A 16,744-nucleotide genomic window follows, 5' to 3' on the forward strand; every position below is an offset into this window, starting at 1 on the left:
GAGACACAAGGTGTGTGTGTGTGTGTGTGTGTGTGTGTGTGTGTGTGTGTGTGTGTGTGTGTGTGTGTGTGTGTGTGTGTGTGTGTGTGTGTGTGTGTGTGTGTGTGTGTGCGTGCGTGCGTGCGTGCGTGCGCGTGTGTGTGTTTTGGGGGGTGTATATACATCTGTCTATCTATATGTGCTTGTGCATGTGGTGCATTTGTATACACATTTTACATTTTGTGTGTGTGCATGTGTGTATGCGTTTGTGTGTGTGTGCGTTTGTGTGTGTGTCCATAGTTACCTGGCGCTGGTGAGTGCCCTGGCCTGTGGTGCTGACTGGGTCCTGATTCCTGAGATGCCCCCTGAGGATGGCTGGGAGGAGAAGATGTGTGAGAAGCTCTCCGCGGTAACGCAGACCTCACATAGGTCATGACCTCTACCACAGTTACTGTAACACAGACCTCACATAGGTCATGACCTCTACCATAGTTACTGTAACACAGACCTCACATAGGTCATGACCTCCACCACTGTAATACAGACCACAGTTCCTGCTCTCTACTTCTGTTACTGTAACACAGACCACAGTTCATGGTCTCTACCACTGTTTGCTGCCTACATCACTATATGGTTCGTATCCAGCTATATTTAAGCCCTTTTAGCTAAAATGTAGGTCAGCTGTATTAAAACACTTCAAGGTTACTGCCTGGGGTAATGGCTGTGGTTGTTATGTAAACCTAATATGTGGATTAATATCTCTAAAATGTACATGTGTAATATTTGATTTCAATTTAATGTGTTGAGGGTGATGCATTCGTAATGGTGTCTTTCGTTTATGTTTTGGGCCTATTCTAAGCGGATATAAATGTGTTCATGACCCTAGACTCGGTCCAGAGGTACGAGGTTGAACATTATCATAGTGGCAGAAGGAGCCATTGACAGACATGGAAAAGCAATTACCTCTAGTAGATTGAAGGATGTGAGTACTGAAACCTGTTGCCAGGGGAGACCAAGTGCACGGAGACCCGAATGTATGGAAGCAGCAGGGCGGAGCCTAAACATCAGAACCAGGCTATCAGAACCGAAACACGCTAACAGAACCGAACAAATACGATTTGTGGTTAATGGCTGGAGCCACAGAGGTGAATCTGCTTCCACAGTAGGGTCTCCAGGTTTGGAACCTCCTGGCACTTTTATTTTGTCCGTTTCTGTAATATGTCTCTCACCTCCTTATGTAGAATCGGGCAGGAATGAAAAGGCTGAATATCATAATAGTAGCCGAGGGCGCCATTGATCGTAACAACAAACCCATAACCACAGAACATGTGAAGGATGTAAGTACACCTGGCTTGTTGGTGGTACAGCTCCTGTCCTGGCCTTTGACCCCTGACCTCTCTGACCTCTCGTATGGCTTCACCGTCTGGCTCTTCACACGTGTGAAAAAGCTTGTGTCCACGGCTGTGTGTGTGCTGGGACAGCTCCAGTTATGCTGTGGATTGGAGTGGGGGGGGGCGGGGGGCGTCGGTCACTCTGTAGCTAATGGCAACCTGAACGCTCTGCCCTCTTCTTCTCTCCTCCCATCCTGTTTGTGCTGACTGTAGACGTGTGCAAGCGCTTCATTGGCTTCCTAGCAGTTGAGACGGCCCAACTTAAGTCCCAACTTAAGTCCCATCTTTGACGACATCACTCTCCAGTCCTATTGTATTATTTGCTTAGAGTAAAACTCAGCATTGGGAGGCACTGTCCACCTCCTGCTCACACACTCACACTGAGCTGTAAGTGTTCGGTTCCACGTGAGCACCCTGCAGTCCACTGTGCTCCAACACCCTGGACCGTCTCACCAAGGCCGGGGCTGCCCTACCCAGCCAGATTACAGATCATAGGTTACAGATTGCTCAGGCCGAGGCTGCCCAGTGTTGAGGCAGCGCGGGGCTGCGTCTGAGCTGCCTTTCGTCTCACGTGGGTCGAGCTGACGCAAGATCTCGCAGGAGTCTCGTGCTTGCCATCCTGCTTTGGTGAAGGGGAACGTGCAGCTATGGAAATGTTTTGTGGTAATGTGGTCATGTGTGGTCATGGTAACCTCTGATGATGTGCACGTGCATGTGGGCTCATGAATGAAGCTCTGCTTGCTGCATGCTGTATCTTCTGTCCCTCACTCTCCTGTCTAGCAAACAGAATGATTGTGATTGCTGTATTCTGTAAGTGAGAAAATATCAATTGTTAATTTTTTTAAATTTTGGATTATAATGCTCTTTTTAATCACTTTCATTGCTTTACCAAAGAAGAGCTTTTCTTTTTGGGGAAAAAAATCTTGGCAACAAATGGCAAGATCCCAAGAAATGGGATTAGTGAGTGTGATTAGTGAGTGTGATTAGTGAGCGTGTTGTGACGTTTGTGCCCCTCCCCCACAGCTGGTGGTACGCAGCCTCGGCTTTGACACACGTGTGACCATCCTGGGTCACGTGCAGAGGGGAGGGACTCCATCAGCCTTCGACAGGATCCTGGTGAGAGAGAGAGGGAGTGGGTGGGGTGAATGAGAGAGAGGGAGGGATGAGGGAGGGAGTGGGTGGGGTGAATGAGAGAGAGGGAGGAGAGTGGGAGGGAGTAGGAGGGGTGATTGAGAGAGAGGGAGGGGTGAATGAGAGTGGGAGGGAGTGGGCGGGGTGAATGAGAGAGGGAGGGGTGAATGAGAGAGGGAGGGGTGAATGAGAGAGAGGGAGGGGAGTGGGAGGGGTGAATGAGAGAGAGGGAGGGGAGAGGGAGGGAGTGGGAGGGGTCAATGAGAGAGAAGGAGGGGAGAGGGAGGGATTGGGGAAAGAAAGAGGAAGAAAGACAAGTAGAGAGTGTTGGTTGAAAGGGAGGGAGAGATTAGGCATGACAGAGAGTAGGAGAGGGAGAAGGAAAGAGTGAGAGAAAGTAAGAAGGCGAGAATAAACGTGTGTGATCCCTGCTTATCTGGCCCTGCTGGCTACTGTGTGGAAGGAGTCCAGCCCGAGCACCTTTGATGGGGTGTCTGCTGTGTACAGGCTGGTGTGTGTGTTAGTGTTAAATGTGTGTTCTCCTTGTGCAGGCCAGTCGTATGGGCGGGGAGGCAGTCCTGGCTCTGCTGGAGACCACGGCTAACACTGCGGCCTGCGTCGTCTCGCTGTGTGGAAACCAAGCCGTGAGACTGCCTCTTATGGAGTGTGTGCAGATGGTATGTTCCAGGCCCATGCCAGACCGGATGAGTTTGTGTGTGTGTGTGTGTGTGTGTGTGTGTGTGTGTGTGTGTGTGTGTGTGTGTGTGTGTGTGTGTGTGTGTGTGTGTGTGAGTAACTCATACAGGCAGACCTGTACTGTTCTGCATTGTGGAGGTAGCCATTGTTCTCACCGTGCAGTCACTATGCTGAAGTGGCAGGACTCTCCCTCGTCTCCCTGCTCCTCTAAGTGAAGCTCAAACTGAGATGTTTCGCTTTGTCCCGACAGACGCAGGAGGTCCAAAAGGCCATGGACGAGAAGAGGTTTGAAGACGCTGTAAAACTGCGGGGCAGGTGCGGGACACAGACGTTTACAACTGCGCTTACAGCCACATTTACAGTGTTTGGCAGACACTCTTGTTCAGAGCCACTCACAGAAGTGCTTCATAGTATCTGTCACACATTCTCATGCATAGATATGTTAAAGAAACACATCCTGTCAGGCTAAAGCCCTGCATACAGTCAGAGTCTCAGGGTCTCCGTGTGTAAGATTTCCAGAACATTTGACTGAAAATATGATATGAAAATATGAAATATGATATGAAAATAGGTTTGTTCTGAAAATATGTTGTTGTTTCTTGTTATTTCGACTCTAGGAGCTTTGAGAACAATCTTAGGACCTACAAACTCTTGGCTCACCGCAAACCAGAATCCGACCTTCCACGTGTGAGTTGGCCTGTGATTCGTACCGTAGGACCGGAGGTCTCTTTATTCGTCACAACACATTGTGCTGTCTCCGAACAAATGCCAGAAAGTCTGAGTCACACCATTCTGAGTCACTGCCCCTCAGACAGGAGTGGCATGTCTTAATGTGCCTGGGTTTGTGCCTCATATGGGATTTATAGGCCAGAATTGAGGGCAATAATAGTGAAAGATAACCTTGTAGGGTCAACACCAGGGATTTGGCCGTATTGCTTGAAGGTAGATTGCTCTGTCTGTCGGTCTGTCTGCCTGTATCTCTGTCTGTCTGTCTCTCTGTTGGCCTGTCTGCTTGAAAGACACGTCCTACATTGTTTAGATAATAATGAGTGTCTCAGGGAATAAGTACATGCTTACTCATAGGGAGGGTGTGTGTCTGTGTCTGTGTTTGTGCGGGTGTGTGTGTGTGTGTGCGCGTGCACGTGTGTGTTCGCGCGTGTGTGCACATTCATAATTACAGGGTTAAAACATTTGAACTTAAAATGATGTGTCAGCATGTATTTCTCAACAGTTAACTATTAAGCTCTTTTGTAGTCCTAATCAGGCTTGACCAGGCCAAAGCAGGCCAAACAGGGTTGGTGCGGTCTGAAGCAGACCACACCAGGCTAAATCCGTCCTCCTCTAACAGCAGAGGGGCCCAATTCAAAGGCAATAATAATAATACATTTTATTTATAGGTGCCTTTCACGACTCTCAAGGTCACCATACATAAAATAATAAAATCAAAGCAAAGAACATAAACAACAAACAAACAACATAAACTACAAAAAAGCAGGGAGCAGATTAGAGACTATATGCAGTCCTAAACAGGTGTGTTTTAAAATGTCCAAGGAATCAATATTTTAAATGTCCGGTGGAAGAGAGTTCCAGAGACGGGGAGCGACTGAAAGCTCTTAGCCTCATGGTGCTCATATGACCAGCAATGACCAGGAAGTGTAGGAGTGGACTAGGAAATGTAGGAGTGGACCAGGGAATGTAATCAGAGCTGATTGTAAACAGCTGTGACTGACTATAATCTGGATCTCTGGCTGAGAAGAATTCAGTTCCGTCTTTGATAATGCACTTGTGTCATCTCTAAGGCACGCTGTTCATCAGACGTTCATCAGAAACATAAGACATATAAGAGCTTTCTTAGTTTATCATGTTACATCCAACCTTCATGAAACATTATCACTCATTCTCTGCTATCAGAGTTCTAAACTATATTGTCAGTTTTTATGTAAGTAAAAGATCTTTGAGTATAAGATTTACAAGATTTTACTTTTGCACGTCCACAAGCGGATCTTCTCATCCATCCGCAGTTGTGGCTGCTCCAGGAAGGTTCTGGAAGCTTCACCAGGGGAAGGCTTCACAGAGCTGCGCTCTCCAAACATGTCTGGCCTCCCCTCACGTGGAGGTTAGGGAACCACGAGTACAGGGGTGGCCAACCCGCGGCTTGCGAGCCGCATGCGGCTCTTTGCCTGGTTTCATGCGGCTCCCCAGCCGGTCCGCGGGCTCACCTGTACAAACGGGGCGACACACTGCTACATTTTCGTGGTGTGCGGTTAGTTTACAAGCCTAGCGAGCCGCTAATACTTTTAAAACCGGCGTAGTGGAAAACACGCATTTGACTGTCTTCACAGCTAATAATTTACACTCGCCAGCCCCCCCCCCCCCCCCGCTCAACAATCTACACTTGCCCATGTACGATGTGGCTCTTTGCCGTAACACAGTAAGAAAAGGGGCTCTTGGTCTATGACGGGTTGGCCACCCCTGCACGAGTAAGAGGTCGCTGAGGCCTATGTATGTGATGTCCTACTGAACCTCTGTTCTGTTACAGAGGTTCACAACCTCTGTGAAATGGGATTCAGACCAAGGTGGAACTGGGTTGTGTTTGAGCTGGGTGCTGTTTTAATTGGGTGGTCTCAGTGACGGAGCATGTGCGTTTCCTCCCATTCAGAGCAACTTCAACGTGGCGGTGTTGAACGTGGGCGCTCCGGCAGCTGGTATGAATGCAGCTGTTCGCTCGGCCGTCAGGGTGGGCATCTCCGAAGGACACAAGATGTTCGCCGTCAACGACGGCTTCGAGGGTTTCTCTAAGGGACAGGTAAACACCTCCTTACACCCAGATCAATGCCCCCAGGTTGACTATGGTTGCAGCCTGTCATGGTTTGGCGTTTTCAGCTCATCCTCTAATGGCCCAGCCAATCGTGAGTCGTGTTCTAGTGCAGATGGCACTAACCAGGAGTTATGGAGTTCCCATCTTGAGTTGCGGGCCCTTGGAACGTGACGCCCTCAAGTTTTGTGTCAGCGCTCTTCACAGCTTCTGATCTGACAGCCTTTAGCCAATAAGATGCTGGTGTCATACGGTACAACACAGCAATACAAAGAGAGCGGTGTCAGGTTCATCAGTCCTTCTACAGCAGGGCAGAAAGAGAAGAGAGAACTTAGAAGCACCAAAACCGCATTCATCTCCTGTGAAGAACTCCTCTAAAGAGTGCAAAATTAAAATGTGACCTCTTGACCTCTGACCCCACACTAATGTTCTTTACAAAATAAAACGGGTGCCACAGCAGTATTAAACTGTGTTAAGTGCTGCCTGCATTGCAGATCCACTCTGAGTCAAGAGGGGATGATGAGCAGAAGTTCGAGATAAGGATTCCATGACATAATACGGACGTAAAGAGCATTACGTTTTTAATAAACAGTACTGTACACTAACCATCAGACTTTCAGTTCATAATCAGTCGTTAACATTAATCCATTTTCTGAACTGGCTAAACATTTGACTTGAGCCTGTCATGGGTGAGTTCACCCCAGTGAACACATTCAGCAGCCACATTCAGTCGTATAGCGTTCCTCAGTGCCTCATTCCACTGTTCTGCCACATGCCAGCGTGGGCACTCGTGTGTGTGTGTGTGTGTGTGTGTGTGTGTGTGTGTGTGTGTGTGTGTGTGTGTGTGTGTGTGTCTGTGTCTGTGTGTCTGTGGGTGGATGTCTGTGCGTTGACATGCTTGTGTGCGTGCATGTGTCCGTGTGTGTCCAGAGCGCTATAGTCTCTTCAGGACCAGTTAGCATGGTGTCATGTGGACACTGGACACTAGGTCAGAACTGTAGAACCCGAAAGCTCCAGCCCTGCATAAAGCCTACACAAACACTGCATAAAGCCTACACAAACACTACATAAAACCTACACAAACACTACATAAAACCTACACAAACACTACATAAAGCCTACACAAACACTACATAAAACCTACACAAACACTACATAAAGCCTACACAAGCCCTACATAAAGCCTACACAAGCCCTACATAAAGCCTACACAAACACTACATAAAGCCTACACAAACCCTACATAAAGCCTGTACATATGTAACCCCCAGTAAAAAAAAACACAGTAAATATCATGCAATAAAAATTCATTTGTTGTTGTTAAACAAAAATGTGTTCAGTGCAATAACGGGCAGTTTGGACGTGTTTCATGTGTCTGACGTGTCCTGGTGGGTTCCTGATAATACGCTGCATGATGACATGGAAAGATGAATGTTTCTTTGGAAACTCTGCAAGCAGAACGCTCACAGACATTGGTGCTTTTAACAGGCCCAAGCCTAAACAAAATGACCAAAAATAGTGTAGAACTTCTTTATTACATATAAAATCAAACATAATGGTTTCACAAATGCTGCTTCCAGGATGCGTGGTGTAGGAACACATGGCTCCCCTCTAGCTGTGCTGGAGGGTCTGGAATTGGGGGTCTGGTGTGGGTGGTCTGTTGTGGAGGGTCTGATGTATGGTCTCTGATGTAGAAGGTCTGGTATACAGTTAAACCTGTTCTGTTCTTTTCTGGTCTCAGATAAAGGAGTTTAAGTGGGGTGACGTCGGGGGCTGGACAGGCCAAGGAGGATCTCTGCTGGGGACCAAGAGGTACTGACCCATCTGTACAGACCCATACTTAATGACTATCTGTACAGATCCAGAGGTACTGACCCATCTGTACAGACCCATACTTAATGACTATCTGTACAGATCCAGAGGTAATGACCCATCAATGCAGACCCAGATATAATGAAAAAATCTGTACAGGCCCAGATGTAATGATCTGTCTATACAGACCCAGAGATAATTAACTGTCTGTACAGGCTCAGATGTAATGATCTGTCTATACAGACCCAGAGGTAATAACCTGTCTATACAGACCAAGAGGTAATTATCCATTTGTACAGACTCAAAGGGAATGACCCATCTGTACAGACCAAGATGTAATGACCTGTCTGTACAGACCCAGAGTTAATGACCCATCTGTACAGACCCAGAGGTAATGACCTATCAGTGCAGACCAAGAGGTAATAACCCATAAATACAGACCTAGAGGGAATGACCCATCTGTACAAACCCAGAGGTAATGACCCGTCTGTATGGACCAAGAGGTAATAACCCATCAGTGCAGACCAAGAGGTTATGACCCAACAATATAGACCAGGGGTGCCCATTACGTCAATCGTAGATCGCATGACATTAAAAAGTAGTGGATGAATGACAGGCTATCATCCATCTGCACTGACGGTTGTATATTGATTGACATACATGGTAGCCAATCTGACGTCTAGGGTTTGACACGCACGTCAACGATCGACACACGCCGCTAAAAAATAAATAGGTAGATCTTTCTGACTTGGTCGTCTTATAAGTAGCTCGCAAGCTGAAAACTTGTGGGCACCCCTGATATAGACCAAGAGGTAATGACCCAACAATATAGACCAAGAGGTAATGACCCAACAATATAGACCCAGAGGTAATGACCCAACAATATAGACCAAGAGGTAATGACCCAACAATATAGACCAAGAGGTAATGACCCAACAATATAGACCCAGAGGTAATGATCCAACAATATAGACCCAAGAGGTAATGACCCAACAATATAGACCCAAGAGGTAATGACCCAACAATATCGACCCAAGAGGTAATGACCCAACAATATCGACCCAAGAGGTAATGACCCAACAACATAGACCCAAGAGGTAATGACCCAACAACATAGACCCAAGAGGTAATGACCCAACAACATAGACCAAGAGGTAATGACCCAACAATATAGACCCAGAGGTAATGACCCAACAATATAGACCCAGAGGTAATGACCCAACAATATAGACCCAGAGGTAATGACCCAACAATATAGACCCAGAGGTAATGACCCAACAATATAGACCCAGAGGTAATGACCCAACAATATAGACCAAGAGGTAACGACACAACAATACAGACCCAGAGGTAATGACCCAACAATATAGACCAAGAGGTAACGACACAACAATATAGACCAAGAGGTAACGACACAACAATATAGACCAAGAGGTACTGACACAACAATATAGACCAAGAGGTATTGATCCAACAATATAGACCAAGAGGTATTGATCCAACAATATAGACCCAGAGGTAATGACCCAACAATATAGACCAAGAGGTAATGACCCAACAATATAGACCCAGAGGTAATGACCCAACAATATAGACCAAGAGGTAATGACCCAACAATATAGACCCAGAGGTAATGATCCAACAATATAGACCCAGAGGTAATGACCCAACAATATAGACCAAGAGGTATTGATCCAACAATATAGACCCAGAGGTAATGACCCAACAATATAGACCAAGAGGTAATGACCCAACAATATAGACCCAGAGGTAATAACCCGTCTGTGTAGGCGCTAGCCAGGCGTGTGAGAATGATGGCATCACACGACTCTCCCTGGCAGGACTTAATTAAGTCCATATTCTACTCTCTTTTCAGGACACTACCTGCAAAGCACACTGAGAAAATTGCTGAGCAGATTCGGAAGTACAACATCAATGCCCTGCTGGTCATCGGTGGGTTCGAGGTACGTGTGTGGTGACTGCTGGATGCGCTCATCTTCTCCTCTACGTGTCACTGATCCTTCCTGATGTATTTCTAACATGTCTGAAATAATGTAAAGTAATCTGTTTGGCATTTGCTGAACATTATCCTCTATTGGTACTTTAAGCTGAAAGTGTATGAAGTATGTCTGGATGTAACTCTGTCCTGTCTCCTACTTCTCCCCCCTGCCGGTCCATTGGGTTGTGCTGTGTAGTGTGCTGTACAGCTCTCTACATCTCCTTCCCTCGTCTTCATCCAGAGTGGTTGATGCACGTCTGGTCCGTCCACCTGTTTTTGTAATCTGGGCTGGTTTGGTTCATCTCTCACGCCTGCTCTTTTGTTGTTTGCTGTCACAGATGAGTAAATATAATCGCACTCTGGAAGTGATCAACGTCCAGACCACAGGCGTGACAAATGAACCACCCAGGAATGAAAGCCCCTTAATGAACAGTTGACCTTCTAATCCCAAGTTCATCTACTGCAAATCATTTAACGCATCTCTATTTAGGTTTTCCCTCTCTTCCTCTCTCCCTGTCTCCCCCCCCCCCTCTCTCCCTCTCTCTCTCTCCCTCCTGTGGGTGGGTGTTTGAAAATGTTGTATTGTTGCTCAGGACAGTCACTTTTCCCCCCTCTCTGTTCTTTGAGTCTTGTACAGGAGAATATATTTCACATAGCGTGTTTGGAGTGGTACCTGTGTCTGTCTCACGCCGGCTGTCCTGATAGGCCTGGATCTTCCCGCACCTCCATTCCAATCCTTCCTCCACGCCCTCTCGCGCCCTATCGCCGTGCTCACTCCCCTCCCGCACTCCCCTTCCCGTGGCCACTACGGGAAGCAGCCACAGACTAAACCCTGGCTCTGCCCTAATCTGCAGGCCTACTTGGGGATCATGGAGTTGTTAGCTGCGCGTGAGAGATGTGAGGAGTTCTGTGTGCCCATGATCATGGTGCCGGCTACAGTCTCCAACAATGTGCCGGGTTCAGACCTCAGCATCGGCGCAGACACCGCGCTGAACGCCATCACTGATGTAAGTGAAGACGGTGTGTGCCCGCCCTCGACCCGCCCTCGCCCTGCTTCCTTTCGGGGCTACGCCTTGTGTTTACCAGTGGCCAGCCCTCAGCACGCAGCCACGCACTACAGTGGTGTTACTGCAAATGGGGCTAGAAGCAGCGAGTAGGTGGAAGGGATCAGTTAAACATGCAGGATCGCCAAAGAGTGGCATTCAAAACATCGATTAACCAGAGGATTGCATTTCCGCTTGCTTAGCGAACTTGAGTTCTTTAACAAACTCGAGCACTCGATTCTGTATTGGCAGTCCAGCCGTAACAAGCTCCCTGTGCCACACACAGACTCCCTGTGCCACACACAGGCTCGTAGACACTAGAAACACCTCACACAGGCTTTGGCTGGTAAACCCGAAGGCAGATTGGTAGCTCACAGGTAAGTGATGATGATGACATTGGTCGTGACGAAGGCCTGAAGGCATGCTGCTCGTTTTGTGCATGCCGTCTTGCCTCATGGCCACGAACGCACCGGAGACCTACACCCTGGAATTACTGCTTAAACCACGCTGGCCTTGCATTTAGATTTAGCAAACGCTCTTGTCTAGAGTCATTGTGATGCCGCTCTGTCACCATCCAGGAAATCTTTGTGCTGCTACATTAAGCCAGAGTAAACGAGAGAGAGGCGCCCCATGATGGCTCCATTAATAACCCACACAACAGTTACTCTCAGTCATCTCTAATGTGGTTGGGATCACAGCGGTTCTGAATTACCACCATTATCTCTGTAATGTAATGGTGCTGATTGAAATCTACAGCACGGGCTTGCTGCTTGGCTCTTTAGGAAGCCTGCCAAAATCTTGATTGAAAATTAATTTTTAGTGGTTAATTTTGAATCTAGCACTAACACATTATGGGCGTTTACATAAACGATTGGGTCGAGCGTTCCTCACTTTTGAAAGGCAATCCACATAAAAAAAAGAAATGAAAGGAAAAGGAAAATATGAGTAACCGGTCTGAACACACTGGATGAGTGCAGAATTATGTAATGTCGTTTGCGGATGCTAGATCAGAAGCTAGTGAGACGATGAGAATCTAGTGATGCAGTGTCACTGAGACAGTGAGACAATGAGAGGCTAGTGATGCAGTGATGAGACAGTGAGATGATGAGAAGATGCAGTGACTTGGAAGCCAGGTTACACTCTTTCATTCGTGGTGTGTGTCCATATGGCCTGTGGCCAACACGCTAGCGTGCGCTGCGATGTCATCCTGCTGCCGGCGTGACAGCTAGCGCTGTATCTTTGCACTGTTCCCTATTAGCATCGCATGATCGCGCCTCATGCAGCGTGCACTGGCGCGCGTGTGTATGTATGTGCCAGCGTGTGCAGTTGATTTCCACCTCTCCCACGCCCCTCCCTCCTCGTCTCTCCACCAATGGGAAGCCTCGCAGCTATCGCACGGTCGGCGTGTGATGGACAGGGTCCGCTCCTGCACCAGTGCTCCCCCTGCTGGTCTAACTAGTGCACTGCGCTGTGGTGTTTTGCTCTGGTGTTTGTGTGGGTGTGTGTCTAGGCGCTTGAGTGCTTGCTGCAGCTGTGTGAGGCTCGAGCCACCTATGAGGAGTTGTGCATCCCCCTCTGTGTGCTACCTGCCACTATTAGTAACAATGTACCTGGCACTGATCTTAGTATTGGGGCAGACACTGCCCTCAATGCCATCGTGGAGGTAAGAGAGAAACCCACGCGTCTTCACTCTACACTGAAACCATCGTAGCCTAACCCTACGTCTGCTAGAGGCTTGGGTACTGTGAGACTGCTATATGGAGCTTTATTGAGCCTCATGCAGGTCTAGGTTTGAATTTAGTCCGCTAATTATGAGTTATGTTGTGTAAAATTACTACTGGTCGCGTGTATTCTCACGGGAGCACATATCCTCCCCCCCACACTCAACTCACTGGTCCACTGAGTGATGAATGTAGGTTTATAATAGCTCTCAATGGAGTTAATTTAAAATATTTGACTGGAAATAAATGAAACATTCTTAAAGCTACATTTGCTTAAGGCTGCTTCTTAAGTGAGATAAATATATATTATGTTTTTTTGAAAGATTGTTTTATTTTTTTTTATCCAGTAGTTATTTTCACTAGCATGCCACAGCCAGGAGGAGGCTTGGTCACTCTTTCACCCAACACACAGCACCGCTTCCAGACCCTTCACCCAGCAGACAAAACACATGTTTACATCTGTGTGTGTGTGTGTGTGCGTGTCTCTGTGTGTGTGTATGTGTGTGTTTTCAGACATGCGACCGTATCAAGCAGTCGGCCAGTGGCACAAAGAGACGTGTTTTCATTATTGAGACCATGGGAGGGTACTGTGGATATCTGGCTAGTGTTGGGGGTCTGGCTGCCGGTGCCGACGCCGTCTACATTTATGAAGAACCTTTTGACATCCGAGACCTGCAGGTAGCAGGCGAACACACACGCACACACACTACGTGTAGACAAGTCATGGTAACCTATAATAGACTCAAACCTATAATATTGAAGTCTTTTGAGGTATTTTTTGAGGGTGTAAGAGCGCCACCTGCTGGTTCAGTGTAAAGTGATGTTTTTGGTGTTTTGGTAAAGGCTAATGTGGAGCACTTAACAGAGAAGATGAAAACTAGCATTCAGAGAGGACTCGTCCTAAGGTAACACCACTGTGCTCTGCTGTGTAATACAGATTATATCTGAAAGTTTTTATTTTATTTTGTTTGTTTGGTTTTTTTTGGAGGGGTGGGGTTGGAATGCTTTTAAATATTTTACTCTGGAAACCGGTCAGTCACCAATAGCTGTCCCTTCAGAACACCTGTAATTGTGTGTGTGTGTTTGTTTGTTTGTTTGTTGCATGCTGTATTTATAGGAATGAGAACAGTAATGTGAACTACACCACAGACTTCATCTACCAACTTTACTCAGAGGAAGGAAAAGGTGTGTTTGACTGCAGGAAGAATGTACTGGGCCATATGCAGCAGGTACACACACACACACACACACACACACACACACACACACACACACACACACACACACACACACACACAACTGGATGACTTAGATGTGATACTCAGTGTAATAATGTCTCTCTCTCTTTTTTTCTCTTTCTCTCTCTCTCTCTCTCTCTCTCTCTTTCTTTAGGGGGGTGCTCCCTCTCCTTTTGACCGCAACTTTGGTACTAAAATTGCAGCTAAGGCCATGCAGTGGATCTCTAAGAAACTGCAGGAGAGCTACAGGCAAGGTTGGTAATGCAGAGCCTGCTGTGGACACTAGGGGGCAGTGTCAGCAACAGTCTCACTAACTTGGTTAGCCAGGATATTGTGTAGCTAGATGCAGTATACATTTTTAGGTGTGTGCACGTGTCAGCCTGAAATAATCTGAGAGGAAATAATATTTATAGCTACCATACGGTACTTCTATGTGTGTGTGTGTGTGTGTGTGTGTGTGTGTGTGTGTGTGTGTGGTTATTTTTGGTTGTGCACTGTACAGATGATGCAGATAACATTTATATTAGCTCACTTCTGTTCAAATTATGAGTTTGATTCTAAATGCTGCTTTTGATTGTAAATGTTGAGTTTTTGGATTTGATTGTGTGTTTTTGCCTCTTTGGCTTTGCACACGGCTGCCTAAAGATGAAGGTAAATGCCTTTAAAACCCCCCAGTCTCATTCATACACATACCGACAAGAATGCTGTGATCTTAGATTACTGCACACTGTAGGGTGTATGAATAAGGGAATTTCACTTTTTGTGTAATGATAATAGTTTATGGACAGGTGCTGGACAGTCAAGTCTAGGGTTAGTCTCCAGACGTCGCCCCTCTGTGTGATAACTCGATAGAGAACTTTAACTCTCCATCATGTCAGCTCAGTCATGTCAATTTTGGTGTGTAACCCCATGTGTGATGAGGCTTCTCTGCCTAAATGTAGAAACTAGTCCTCTCACCCATAATGGGACCTAATGTTTTACTTACATCAGCAATGTGTGTGTGTGTGTGTGTGTGTGTGTGGGCGCGCGCGCTTGCATGTATGTGGAAATGTGTGTTTGTGTGTGTGTATATATGTATGTGTATGCATGTGTACACATGTCTGTTGGTGTGTATGTGTGTGTTTTGTATGTGTGTGTGTGTGTGTGTGTGTGTGTGTCCCCGTGTGTGTGTGTGTACATGTGTGTGTCCTTCAGGCAGAGTGTTTGCTAACACAGACGAGTCGGCGTGTCTGTTGGGAATGCGTCGCCGTGCTCTCGTCTTCCAGCCTGTGACGCAGCTGAAGGATCAGACCGACTTCATGTGTGTACACACACACACACACACACACACACAGCTACACTACATAGATATACATATATACATTGGCATATACATCACTAACTATGCATGCACACACACACACAGCTACACTACATACTTACAAAGTGCATCTGTTCACAGAATGCATCCTAGATAGTAAGCGTAGATATGTCAGAATTCAAGACACCCTTAAACCAGACTATGACTAAACTACAGGAACCAGTGCCATTACCTAATATTGCAAATAAGCAGAGGATCAAACCCAAACAGGAATGTTAGCTAGAAGTGCAAATAACCATACCAGATAAACATTCAGCTTAAAGAACAAAGTGCTATGTGCTGAGTTACCTCCACACAGCTACACTACAAAAACATGCATATGTACTATGTGAGCACTGCAGATGTGGGTAGCTCTCACAGGGCATCGTTAGTTTAAAGAATATAGCTGAGTGAATGTCTTACCAAAGTCCCGGGATATTTGTGCATGCGTTAATCTGAGCATGTGTTTGTACACCTTTATTCTGATGTCCTTGGATATATATATGAATAATTTGGTTCAGATTAATTAACTGTTAATGATGCAGATGGTGTGTGTGTGTGTGTGTGTGTGTGTGTGTGTGTGTGTGTGTGTGTGTGTGTGTGCGTGCACGCAGTCATCGGATCCCTAAGGAGCAGTGGTGGCTGAAACTCCGCCCCCTGATGAAGATCCTGGCCAAGTACAAGACCAGCTACGACGTGTCCGACTCTGGCCAGCTAGAGCACGTCGTCTGCAACCGGACCAAGGAGTCCGACCACACCACCACCATCTGAGGCCACGGTGGGGGTGAGGGGTCAGAGGTCATGCTGATGGACGGTGCCCCTCTGCTTTGGCACAGGCGCTTGGTCCTTCCCTCTGACCGCCTGTCGTCACCCCCCTGTCCTGCTCGTAGTTCTAACCCCAGCCACGCCCCGCCCTGTCCCCCTGTTCGGGTGGAGGTGGGAAGGTGGTGCTGCTCTGACCGTGTTCTCCACGGTGCGACCCACGACTTCACCTTCTCTGTGTAGCTAGTGGTTTCACCGTCTGGTGTCCGCCGTACGTGGCCCGTCCTGCTCCCGTCTGCTGTAACGGATGTGTGAATATCATTTATGTGCTTAAACAATAAACATCGTGTACATCTGTCTGGAGGAGTGTGTGAGTTGATCGAACCCAAGTGTCCTGCTTACGTTTATGTGCAACGAGGAAGAAGAGGGAGGAGGAAGAGGCGGTACCATATTCAGGTGTTACTTTTCTTAGCACTTCAATGAAATTCTTTATAGGAATGACAAATATTCACACTTGTATTGCCACAGATTTAAGAACTCTCACTGGATGAACCTGCCGCTTTGGCATTTAAACCACGGCTTGAGCAATCACAGGTTAACACCCTGTTGTCATAAATAAGCCAGCATGTTACAGCCTGAGTTACACCAAATTGGCTAATGACCAAAGCAGATTCTGTGCTGTAAAATTACCCTGATATGATCTGGTAAGAACCGTTAGCTTCATTAACAGCATGAGGACATCAGCAAAACGCTGTGACCTTCCACACTAATGTCGAACCTCGCCCAACGCAAGACAAAAAAATCACTATGAATCCGGT

General features: G+C 47.0%; 1 protein-coding gene across 6 annotated transcripts in view; it reads left to right on the forward strand.

Moving 5' to 3' along the window:
* The window catches only part of pfkpa (phosphofructokinase, platelet a), a 23,847-nt gene extending 7,563 nt beyond the window's left edge, over nt 1-16,284 (forward strand). Inside the window, exons 7-23 of one of the 6 annotated variants that reach the window (XM_076971089.1) lie at nt 280-388; nt 1,221-1,316; nt 2,394-2,486; nt 3,053-3,178; nt 3,448-3,512; nt 3,815-3,884; nt 5,857-6,003; nt 7,754-7,824; nt 9,701-9,788; nt 10,678-10,830; nt 12,377-12,529; nt 13,101-13,265; nt 13,431-13,492; nt 13,705-13,816; nt 13,980-14,079; nt 15,020-15,125; nt 15,779-16,284. In XM_076971089.1, coding sequence (XP_076827204.1) covers nt 280-388; nt 1,221-1,316; nt 2,394-2,486; nt 3,053-3,178; nt 3,448-3,512; nt 3,815-3,884; nt 5,857-6,003; nt 7,754-7,824; nt 9,701-9,788; nt 10,678-10,830; nt 12,377-12,529; nt 13,101-13,265; nt 13,431-13,492; nt 13,705-13,816; nt 13,980-14,079; nt 15,020-15,125; nt 15,779-15,935 — 1,873 coding nt within the window. In that variant the 3' untranslated portion in view covers nt 15,936-16,284. Of the gene's footprint in view, nt 1-279; nt 389-865; nt 962-1,220; nt 1,317-2,393; nt 2,487-3,052; nt 3,179-3,447; nt 3,513-3,814; nt 3,885-5,856; nt 6,004-7,753; nt 7,825-9,700; nt 9,789-10,677; nt 10,831-12,376; nt 12,530-13,100; nt 13,266-13,430; nt 13,493-13,704; nt 13,817-13,979; nt 14,080-14,327; nt 15,126-15,778 lie in introns of those variants that run through there. The other 5 variants (XM_076971087.1, XM_076971085.1, XM_076971086.1 and 2 more) reach the window with 5 other exon arrangements.
* The last annotated feature ends 460 nt before the right edge of the window (nt 16,285-16,744 follow it).

This window comes from Brachyhypopomus gauderio, chromosome 13 (genome assembly GCF_052324685.1).
Source record: "Brachyhypopomus gauderio isolate BG-103 chromosome 13, BGAUD_0.2, whole genome shotgun sequence".
Taxonomy (NCBI): Eukaryota; Metazoa; Chordata; class Actinopteri; order Gymnotiformes; family Hypopomidae; genus Brachyhypopomus; species Brachyhypopomus gauderio.